Source organism: Ascaphus truei, chromosome 21 (assembly GCF_040206685.1).
Source record: "Ascaphus truei isolate aAscTru1 chromosome 21, aAscTru1.hap1, whole genome shotgun sequence".
NCBI classification, from domain to species: domain Eukaryota; kingdom Metazoa; phylum Chordata; class Amphibia; order Anura; family Ascaphidae; genus Ascaphus; species Ascaphus truei.
Genome location: NC_134503.1, coordinates 504207 through 515672, shown reverse-complemented (window position 1 = coordinate 515672; position 11466 = coordinate 504207). Strand labels below are relative to the sequence as shown.

Sequence of the window (11466 nt, the reverse complement as noted above, 5' to 3'; positions counted from 1 at the left end):
ATGTGAGGGAGGGTAACGCCAATGTGAGAGAGGGTAACGACAATGTGAGGGAGGGTAACGACAATGTGAGGGAGGGTAACGCCAATGTGAGGGAGGGTAACGCCAATGTGAGGGAGGGTAACGCCAATGTGAGGGAGGATAACGCCAATGTGAGGGAGGGTAACGCCAATGTGAGGGAGGGTAACGCCAATGTGAGAGAGGGTAACGCCAATGTGAGGGAGGGTAACGCCAATGTGAGGGAGGGTAACGCCAATGTGAGGGAGGGTAACGCCAATGTGAGGGAGGGTAACGCCAATGTGAGGGAGGGTAACGACAATGTGAGGGAGGGTAACGACAATGTGAGGGAGGGTAACGCCAATGTGAGGGAGGGTAACGCCAATGTGAGAGAGGGTAACGCCAATGTGAGGGAGGGTAACGCCAATGTGAGGGAGGGTAACGCCAATGTGAGAGAGGGTAACGCCAATGTGAGAGAGGGTAACAACAATGTGAGGGAGGGTAACGACAATGTGAGAGAGGGTAACGCCAATGTGAGGGAGGGTAACGCCAATGTGAGGGAGGGTAACGCCAATGTGAGGGAGGGTAACGCCAATGTGAGGGAGGGTAACGACAATGTGAGAGAGGGTAACGCCAATGTGAGAGAGGGTAACGCCAATGTGAGGGAGGGTAACGCCAATGTGAGGGAGGGTAACGACAATGTGAGGGAGGGTAACGCCAATGTGAGGGAGGGTAACGCCAATGTGAGAGAGGGTAACGCCAATGTGAGGGAGGGTAACGCCAATGTGAGGGAGGGTAACGCCAATGTGAGGGAGGGTAACGCCAATGTGAGGGAGGGTAACGCCAATGTGAGGGAGGGTAACGCCAATGTGAGGGAGGGTAACGCCAATGTGAGGGAGGGTAACGACAATGTGAGGGAGGGTAACGACAATGTGAGGGAGGGTAACGCCAATGTGAGAGAGGGTAACGCCAATGTGAGAGAGGGTAACGCCAATGTGAGGGAGGGTAACGCCAATGTGAGGGAGGGTAACGCCAATGTGAGGGAGGGTAACGCCAATGTGAGGGAGGGTAACGCCAATGTGAGGGAGGGTAACGCCAATGTGAGGGAGGGTAACGCCAATGTGAGAGAGGGTAACGCCAATGTGAGGGAGGGTAACGCCAATGTGAGGGAGGGTAACGCCAATGTGAGGGAGGGTAACGCCAATGTGAGGGAGGGTAACGCCAATGTGAGGGAGGGTAACGCCAATGTGAGGGAGGGTAACGCCAATGTGAGGGAGGGTAACAACAATGTGAGGGAGGGTAACGCCAATGTGAGGGAGGGTAACGACAATGTGAGGGAGGGTAACGCCAATGTGAGGGAGGGTAACGCCAATGTGAGGGAGGGTAACGCCAATTTGAGGGAGGGTAACGCCAATGTGAGGGAGGGTAACGCCAATGTGAGGGATGGTAACGCCAATGTGAGGGAGGGTAACGCCAATGTGAGGGAGGGTAACGCCAATGTGAGGGAGGGTAACGCCAATGTGAGGGAGGGTAACGCCAATGTGAGGGAGGGTAACGCCAATGTGAGGGAGGGTAACGCCAATGTGAGGGAGGGTAACGCCAATGTGAGGGAGGGTAACGCCAATGTGAGGGAGGGTAACGCCAATGTGAGGGAGGGTAACGCCAATGTGAGGGAGGGTAACGCCAATGTGAGGGAGGGTAACGCCAATGTGAGGGAGGGTAACGCCAATGTGAGGGAGGGTAACGCCAATGTGAGGGAGGGTAACGCCAATGTGAGGGAGGGTAACGCCAATGTGAGGGAGGGTAACGCCAATGTGAGGGAGGGTAACGACAATGTGAGAGCGGGTAACAATGTACCCCTTACCTGTGTGTGCCCTCGCCCCGGTACCCCTTGCCTATGTGTGCCCTCGCCCCGGTTCCCCTTACCTGTGTGTGCCCTCGCCCCGGTACCCCTTACCTGTGTGTGCCCTCGCCCGGTACCCCTTACCTGTGTGTACCCTCGCCCCGGTACCCCTTACCTGTGTGTGCCCTCGCCCCGGTACCCCTTACCTATGCGTGCCCTCGCCCCGGTACCCCTTGCCTATGTGTGCCCTCGCCCCGGTTCCCCTTACCTGTGTGTGCCGTCGCCCGGTACCCCTTACCTGTGTGTGCCCTCGCCCGGTACCCCTTACCTGTGCGTGCCCTCGCCCCGGTACCCCTTACCTGTGCGTGCCCTCGCCCCGGTACCCCTTACCTGTGCGTGCCCTCGCCCCGGTACCCCTTACCTGTGCGTGCCCTCGCCCCGATACCCCTTACCTGTGTGTGCCCTCTCCCGGTTCCACTTATCTGTGTGTGCCCTCGCCCCGGTACCCCTTACCTGTGTGTGCCCTCGCCCCGGTACCCCTTACCTGTGTGTGCCCTCGCCCCGGTACCCCTTACCTGTGTGTGCCCTCGCCCCGGTACCCCTTACCTATGCGTGCCCTCGCCCCGGTACCCCTTGCCTATGTGTGCCCTCGCCCCGGTTCCCCTTACCTATGCGTGCCCTCGCCCCGGTACCCCTTACCTGTGTGTGCCCTCGCCCGGTACCCCTTACCTGTGTGTACCCTCGCCCCGGTACCCCTTACCTGTGTGTGCCCTCGCCCCGGTACCCCTTACCTGTGTGTGCCCTCGCCCCGGTACCCCTTACCTGTGTGTGCCCTCGCCCGGTACCCCTTACCTGTGTGTGCCCTCGCCCCGGTGCCTCTTCTTACCTGTGTGTGCCCTCGCCCGGTTCCCCTTACCTGTGTGTGCCCTCGCCCGGTTCCCCTTACCTGTGTGTGCCCTCGCCCCGGTACCCCTTACCTGTGTGTGCCCTCGCCCCGGTACCCCTTACCTGTGTGTGCCCTCGCCCGGTACCCCTTACCTGTGTGTGCCCTCGCCCGGTACCCCTTACCTGTGTGTGCCCTCGCCCCGGTACCCCTTACCTGTGTGTGCCCTCGCCCCGGTACCCCTTACCTGTGTGTGCCCTCGCCCCGGTACCCCTTCTTACCTCTGGGTAAGGCCCTTCTGCATGTGCAGGGTGTCTAGCTCCTGCATACTGCCGCGGCTGACGGACACGGTAGAGTTGGCGAGCCGGATGGCACGGCGCTTGTTGCGCCGCGGGCAGCATGAGGTGCCCAGGCCCTGCTGCGAGGAAACGGAGGTGCTGCGACTCGTGCGGTATCCGATGGATTCAGTCATGAGAGCCTCGCTGTATCTGCGTTCATCTGTGAACTCGTGGCACTGAGAGCGGGAGAGGGAAGGAGGAGAGGGGAAGCAGAGGAAGGGGGTGACATGAGAGAGGGGGGGAGAGACCGGAGGATGGGGAAGTTAGAGGGGGAATGGGGGGGGGAAAAGGGGGATGGGCATGAGGGAGAGATGACGACTTAGTATGAATGAGATCAGTATGGCGCTTTGACGCAAAGGGGAAGTTTCCGCGCTCTGATGAGAAGGGGAAGTGTCTGCCCAGTGACGGAAGGGGAAGTGTCTGCCCAGTGACGGAAGGGGAAGTTTCCACGGGGTGTGATGGGAAGGGGAAGAGTCCGCACTGTGATGGGAAGGGGAAGTTTCCACGGGGTGTGACAGGAAGGGGAAGAGTGCACAGTGACGGAAGGGGAAGTGTCTGCACTGTGACGGAAGGGGAAGTGTCTGCACTGTGACGGAAGGGGAAGTGTCTGCGCTGCGATGGGAAGGGGAAGTGTCTGCACAGTGACGGAAGGGGAAGTGTCTGCGCTGTGACGGAAGGGGAAGTGTCTGCGCTGCGATGGGAAGGGGAAGTGTCCGCCCTGTGATGGGAAGGGGAAGTGTCCGCACTGTGATGGGAAGGGGAAGTGTCCACGCTGTGATGGGAAGGGGAAGAGTCCGCACTGTGATGGGAAGGGGAAGTGTCTGCACAGTGACGGAAGGGGAAGTGTCTGCGCTGCGATGGGAAGGGGAAGTGTCTGCGCTGCGATGGGAAGGGGAAGTGTCTGCGCTGTGATGGGAAGGGGAAGTGTCCGCCCTGTGATGGGAAGGGGAAGTGTCTGCGCTGTGATGGGAAGGGGAAGTGTCCGCCCTGTGATGGGAAGGGGAAGTGTCCGCACTGTGATGGGAAGGGGAAGAGTCCGCACTGTGATGGGAAGGGGAAGTGTCTGCACAGTGACGGAAGGGGAAGTGTCTGCACTGTGACGGAAGGGGAAGTGTCTGCGCTGCGATGGGAAGGGGAAGTGTCTGCACTGTGACGGAAAGGGAAGTGTCTGCGCTGCGATGGGAAGGGGAAGTGTCTGCACAGTGACGGAAGGGGAAGTGTCTGCACTGTGACGGAAGGGGAAGTGTCTGCGCTGCGATGGGAAGGGGAAGTGTCTGCGCTGCGATGGGAAGGGGAAGTGTCTGCGCTGTGATGGGAAGGGGAAGTGTCCGCCCTGTGATGGGAAGGGGAAGTGTCCGCACTGTGATGGGAAGGGGAAGAGTCCGCACTGTGATGGGAAGGGGAAGTGTCCGCACTGTGATGGGAAGGGGAAGAGTTTGCACAGTGACGGAAGGGGAAGTTTCCACGGGGTGTGACGGGAAGGGGAAGTGTCTGCACTGTGATGGGAAGGGGAAGTGTCCGCACTGTGATGGGAAGGGGAAGAGTCTGCACAGTGACGGAAGGGGAAGTTTCCACGGGGTGTGATGGGAAGGGGAAGTGTCTGCACTGTGATGGGAAGGGGAAGTGTCTGCACTGTGATGGGAAGGGGAAGTGTCTGCACTGTGATGGGAAGGGGAAGTGTCTGCACAGTGACGGAAGGGGAAGTTTCCACGGGGTGTGATGGGAAGGGGAAGTGTCTGCACTGTGATGGGAAGGGGAAGTGTCTGCACTGTGATGGGAAGGGGAAGTGTCCGCACTGTGATGGGAAGGGGAAGAGTCCGCACTGTGATGGGAAGGGGAAGTGTCTGCACTGTGATGGGAAGGGGAAGTGTCTGCGCTGTGATGGGAAGGGGAAGTGTCCGTGGTGTGATGGAAAGGGGTTAGTGTCTGCGCTGTGATGGGAAGGGGAAGTGTCCACGCTGTGATGGGAAGGGGAAGTGTCTGCGCTGTGATGGGAAGGGGAAGAGTCTGCCCAGTGACGGAAGGGGAAGTGTCCACGGGGTGTGACAGGAAGGGGAAGAGTCTGCACAGTGACGGAAGGGGAAGTTTCCACGGAGTGTGATGGGAAGGGGAAGTGTCTGCACTGTGATGGGAAGGGGAAGTGTCTGCGCTGTGATGGGAAGGGGAAGAGTCCGCGCTGTGATGGGAAGGGGAAGAGTCCGCACTGTGATGGGAAGGGGAAGTGTCTGCACTGTGATGGGAGGGGGAAGTGTCTGCACTGTGATGGGAAGGGGAAGTGTCTGCACTGTGATGGGAAGGGGAAGTGTCTGCACTGTGATGGGAGGGGGAAGTGTCTGCACTGTGATGGGAAGGGGAAGAGTCCGCGCTGTGATGGGAAGGGGAAGAGTCCGCGCTGTGATGGGAAGGGGAAGAGTCCGCGCTGTGATGGGAAGGGGAAGTGTCTGCGCTGCGATGGGAAGGGGAAGTGTCTGCGCTGCGATGGGAAGGGGAAGTGTCTGCGCTGTGATGGGAAGGGGAAGTGTCCGCCCTGTGATGGGAAGGGGAAGTGTCCGCACTGTGATGGGAAGGGGAAGTTTCCACGGGGTGTGACGGGAAGGGGAAGTGTCTGCACTGTGATGGGAAGGGGAAGTGTCCGCACTGTGATGGGAAGGGGAAGAGTCTGCACAGTGACGGAAGGGGAAGTTTCCACGGGGTGTGATGGGAAGGGGAAGTGTCTGCACTGTGATGGGAAGGGGAAGTGTCTGCACTGTGATGGGAAGGGAAGTGTCTGCACTGTGATGGGAAGGGGAAGTGTCTGCACAGTGACGGAAGGGGAAGTTTCCACGGGGTGTGATGGGAAGGGGAAGTGTCTGTGGTGTGACGGGAAGGGGAAGTGTCCGCGCTGTGACGGGAAGGGGAAGTGTCCGCGCTGTGACGGGAAGGGGAAGTGTCCGCGCTGTGACGGGAAGGGGAAGTGTCCGCGCTGTGACGGGAAGGGGAAGTGTCCGCGCTGTGACGGGAAGGGGAAGTGTCCGTGCTGTGACGGGAAGGGGAAGTGTCCGCGCTGTGACGGGAAGGGGAAGTGTCCGCGTTGTGACGGGAAGGGGAAGTGTCTGTGGTGTGACTGGATGGGGAAGTGTCCGCGGTGTGACGGGAAGGGGAAGAGTCCGCACTGTGATGGGAAGGGGAAGTGTCCGCACTGTGATGGGAAGGGGAAGTGTCCGCACTGTGATGGGAAGGGGAAGTGTCCGCACTGTGATGGGAAGGGGAAGAGTCCACGCTGTGACTGGAAGGGGAAGAGTCCGCCCTGTGATGGGAAGGGGAAGTGTCCGCACTGTGATGGGAAGGGGAAGAGTCTGCACTGTGATGGGAAGGGGAAGTGTCTGCACAGTGACGGAAGGGGAAGTGTCTGCACTGTGACGGAAGGGGAAGTGTCTGCGCTGCGATGGGAAGGGGAAGTGTCTACACAGTGACGGAAGGGGAAGTGTCTGCACTGTGACGGAAGGGGAAGTGTCTGCGCTGCGATGGGAAGGGGAAGTGTCTGCGCTGCGATGGGAAGGGGAAGTGTCCGCGCTGTGATGGGAAGGGGAAGTGTCCGCCCTGTGATGGGAAGGGGAAGTATCCGCACTGTGATGGGAAGGGGAAGAGTCCGCACTGTGATGGGAAGGGGAAGTGTCCGCACTGTGATGGGAAGGGGAAGTGTCCGCACTGTGATGGGAAGGGGAAGTGTCCGCCCTGTGATGGGAAGGGGAAGTGTCCGCACTGTGATGGGAAGGGGAAGTGTCCGCACTGTGATGGGAAGGGGAAGTGTCCGCCCTGTGATGGGAAGGGGAAGTGTCCGCACTGTGATGGGAAGGGGAAGAGTCCGCACTGTGATGGGAAGGGGAAGTGTCCGCACTGTGATGGGAAGGGGAAGTGTCCGCACTGTGATGGGAAGGGGAAGTGTCTGCACAGTAACGGAAGGGGAAGTTTCCACGGGGTGTGACGGGAAGGGGAAGTGTCTGCACTGTGATGGGAAGGGGAAGTGTCCGCACTGTGATGGGAAGGGGAAGAGTCTGCACAGTGACGGAAGGGGAAGTTTCCACGGGGTGTGATGGGAAGGGGAAGTGTCTGCACTGTGATGGGAAGGGGAAGTGTCTGCACTGTGATGGGAAGGGGAAGTGTCTGCACAGTGACGGAAGGGGAAGTTTCCACGGGGTGTGATGGGAAGGGGAAGTGTCTGCACTGTGATGGGAAGGGGAAGTGTCTGCACTGTGATGGGAAGGGGAAGAGTCCGCACTGTGATGGGAAGGGGAAGTGTCTGCACTGTGATGGGAAGGGGAAGTGTCTGCGCTGTGATGGGAAGGGGAAGTGTCCGTGGTGTGATGGAAAGGGGTAGTGTCTGCGCTGTGATGAGAAGGGGAAGTGTCCACGCTGTGATGGGAAGGGGAAGTGTCTGCGCTGTGATGGGAAGGGGAAGAGTCTGCCCAGTGACGGAAGGGGAAGTGTCCACGGGGTGTGACAGGAAGGGGAAGAGTCTGCACATTGACGGAAGGGGAAGTTTCCACGGAGTGTGATGGGAAGGGGAAGTGTCTGCACTGTGATGGGAAGGGGAAGTGTCTGCGCTGTGATGGGAAGGGGAAGAGTCCGCACTGTGATGGGAAGGGGAAGAGTCCGCACTGTGATGGGAAGGGGAAGTGTCTGCACTGTGATGGGAGGGGGAAGTGTCTGCACTGTGATGGGAAGGGGAAGTGTCTGCACTGTGATGGGAAGGGGAAGTGTCTGCACTGTGATGGGAAGGGGAAGTTTCTGCACTGTGATGGGAGGGGGAAGTGTCTGCACTGTGATGGGAAGAGTCCGCGCTGTGATGGGAAGGGGAAGAGTCCGCGCTGTGATGGGAAGGGGAAGTGTCTGCACTGTGATGGGAAGGGGAAGAGTCCACGCTGTGATGGGAAGGGGAAGTGTCCGCGCTGTGATGGGAAGGGGAAGTGTCTGCGCTGTGATGGGAAGGGGAAGAGTCTGCACTGTGATGGGAAGGGGAAGTGTCTGCACGGTGATGGGAAGGGGAAGTGTCTGTGGTGTGACGGGAAGGGGAAGTGTCCGCGCTGTGACGGGAAGGGGAAGTGTCCGCGCTGTGACGGGAAGGGGAAGTGTCCGCGCTGTGACGGGAAGGGGAAGTGTCCGCGCTGTGACGGGAAGGGGAAGTGTCCGCGCTGTGACGGGAAGGGGAAGTGTCCGCGTTGTGACGGGAAGGGGAAGTGTCTGTGGTGTGACTGGATGGGGAAGTGTCTGCGCTGTAATGGGAAGGGGAAGTGTTCGTGGTGTGATGGAAAGTGTCTGTGGTGTGATGGGAAGGGGAAGTGTCTGTGGTGTGATGGGAAGGGGAAGAGTCCACACTGTGACGGGAAGGGGAAGAGTCCGCACTGTGATGGGAAGGGGAAGTGTCCGTGGTGTGATGGGAAGGGGAAGTGTCTGTGGTGTGACTGGATGGGGAAGTGTCCGTGGTGTGATGGGAAGGGGAAGTGTCTGTGGTGTGATGGGAAGGGGAAGTGTCCGTGGTGTGATGGGAAGGGGAAGTGTCTGTGGTGTGATGGGAAGGGGAAGTGTCCGTGGTGTGATGGGAAGGGGAAGTGTCTGGTGTGACGGGAAGGGGAAGTGTCTGTGGTGTGAGGGGAAGGGGAAGAGTCTGCACTGTGATGGGAAGGGGAAGTGTCCGTGGTGTGATGGGAAGGGGAAGTGTCTGTGGTGTGACGGGAAGGGGAAGAGTCTGCACTGTGATGGGAAGGGGAAGTGTCCGTGGTGTGATGGGAAGGGAAGTGTCTGTGGTGTGACGGGAAGGGGAAGTGTCCGTGCTGTGATGGGAAGGGGAAGTATCTGTGGTGTGATGGGAAGGGGAAGGGTCCACGCTGTGACGGGAAGGGGAAGTGTCCGCACTGTGATGGGAAGGGGAAGTGTCCACGCTGTGATGGGAAGGGGAAGTGTCTGCACTGTGATGGGAAGGGGAAGGGTCCGCACTGTGATGGGAAGGGGAAGAGTCCGCACTGTGATGGGAAGTGTCTGCGCTGTGATGGGAAGGGGAAGTGTCCGCACTGTGATGGGAAGGGGAAGTGTCCGCACTGTGATGGGAAGGGGAAGTGTCTGCACTGTGATGGGAAGTGTCTGTGGTGTGACGGGAAGGGGAAGTGTCCGCACTGTGATGGGAAGGGGAAGTGTCCGCGGTGTGACGGGAAGGGGAAGTGTCCGCGGTGTGACGGGAAGGGGAAGTGTCCGCGGTGTGACGGGAAGGGGAAGTGTCCGCACTGTGATGGGAAGGGGAAGTGTCCGCACTGTGATGGGAAGGGGAAGTGTCTGCACTGTGATGGGAAGGGGAAGAGTCCCCGCTGTGATGGGAAGGGGAAGTGTCTGCACTGTGATGGGAAGGGGAAGTGTCCGCGCTGTGATGGGAAGGGGAAGTGTCTGCACTGTGATGGGAAAGGGAAGTGTCTGTGGTGTGACGGGAAGGGGAAGAGTCCGCGCTGTGATGGGAAGTGTCCGCACTGTGATGGGAGGGGGAAGTGTCTGCACTGTGATGGGAAGGGGAAGAGTTCACGCTGTGATGGGAAGGGGAAGAGTCTGCGCTGTGATGGGAAGGGGAAGAGTCCACGCTGTGATGGGAAGGGGAAGAGTCCGCGCTGTGATGGGAAGGGGAAGTGTCTGCGCTGTGATGGGAAGGGGAAGTGTCTGCGCTGTGATGGGAAGGGGAAGTGTCTGCACTGTGATGGGAAGGGGAAGAGTCCACGCTGTGATGGGAAGGGGAAGAGTCCACGCTGTGATGGGAAGGGGAAGAGTCCGCGCTGTGATGGGAAGGGGAAGAGTCCACGCTGTGATGGGAAGGGGAAGTGTCCGTGGTGGGAAGGGGAAGAGTCTGCGCTGTGATGGGAAGGGGAAGAGTCCGCGCTGTGATGGGAAGGGGAAGAGTCCACGCTGTGATGGGAAGGGGAAGTGTCTGCGCTGTGATGGGAAGGGGAAGTGTCTGCACTGTGATGGGAGGGGGAAGTGTCCGCAGTGTGATGGGAAGGGGAAGAGTCCACGCTGTGATGGGAAGGTGAAGAGTCCACGCTGTGATGGGAAGGGGAAGAGTACGCTGTGATGGGAAGGGGAAGAGTCCGAGCTGTGATGGGAAGGGGAAGAGTCCATGCTGTGATGGGAAGGGGAAGAGTCCGAGCTGTGATGGGAAGGGGAAGAGTCCACGCTGTGATGGGAAGGGGAAGAGTCCGCGCTGTGATGGGAAGGGGAAGAGTCCCCGCTGTGATGGGAAGGGGAAGTGTATGCACTGTGATGGGAAAGGGAAGAGTCCGCGCTGAGATGGGAAGGGGAAGAGTCCGAGCTGTGATGGGAAGGGGAAGAGTCCACGCTGTGAAGGGAAGGGGAAGAGTCCGAGCTGTGATGGGAAGGGGAAGAGTCCACGCTGTGATGGGAAGGGGAAGAGTCCGCGCTGTGATGGGAAGGGGAAGAGTCCCCGCTGTGATGGGAAGGGGAAGTGTCTGCACTGTGATGGGAAGGGGAAGAGTCCACGCTGTGATGGGAAGGGGAAGTGTCCGCGCTGTGATGGGAAGGGGAAGTGTCTGCACTGTGATGGGAAAGGGAAGTGTCTGTGGTGTGATGGGAAGGGGAAGTGTCTGCACTGTAATGGGAAGGGGAAGTGTCTGCACTGTGATGGGAAGTGTCTGCACTGTGATGGGAAAGGGAAGTGTCTGTGGTGTGACGGGAAGGGGAAGTGTCCACGCTGCGATGGGAAGGGGAAGAGTCCACGCTGTGATGGGAAGGGGAAGAGTCCGCGCTGTGATGGGAAGGGGAAGAGTCCACGCTGTGATGGGAAGGGGAAGTGTCCGTGGTGGGAAGGGGAAGAGTCTGCGCTGTGATGGGAAGGGGAAGAGTCCGCGCTGTGATGGGAAGGGGAAGAGTCCACGCTGTGATGGGAAGGGGAAGTGTCTGCACTGTGATGGGAGGGGGAAGTGTCCGCACTGTGATGGGAAGGGGAAGAGTCCACGCTGTGATGGGAAGGGGAAGAGTCCACGCTGTGATGGGAAGGGGAAGAGTACGCTGTGATGGGAAGGGGAAGAGTCCGAGCTGTGATGGGAAGGGGAAGAGTCCACGCTGTGATGGGAAGGGGAAGAGTCCGAGCTGTGATGGGAAGGGGAAGAGTCCGAGCTGTGATGGGAAGGGGAAGAGTCCACGCTGTGATGGGAAGGGGAAGAGTCCGCGCTGTGATGGGAAGGGGAAGAGTCCCCGCTGTGATGGGAAGGGGAAGAGTACGCTGTGATGGGAAGGGGAAGAGTCCGAGCTGTGATGGGAAGGGGAAGAGTCCACGCTGTGATGGGAAGGGGAAGAGTCCGAGCTGTGATGGGAAGGGGAAGAGTCCGAGCTGTGATGGGAAGGGGAAGAGTCCACGCTGTGATGGGAAGGGGAAG

General features: G+C 59.4%; 1 protein-coding gene across 1 annotated transcript in view; it reads right to left on the bottom strand.

Moving 5' to 3' along the window:
- KCND1 (potassium voltage-gated channel subfamily D member 1) overlaps window positions 1-11466 on the bottom strand; it is a 65210-nt gene that overhangs the window by 2276 nt on the left and 51468 nt on the right. Inside the window, exon 5 of the mRNA XM_075578298.1 lies at window positions 3002-3234. Within this exon, the coding sequence (XP_075434413.1) occupies window positions 3002-3234 (233 nt within the window). The remainder of the gene's footprint in view (window positions 1-3001; window positions 3235-11466) is intronic.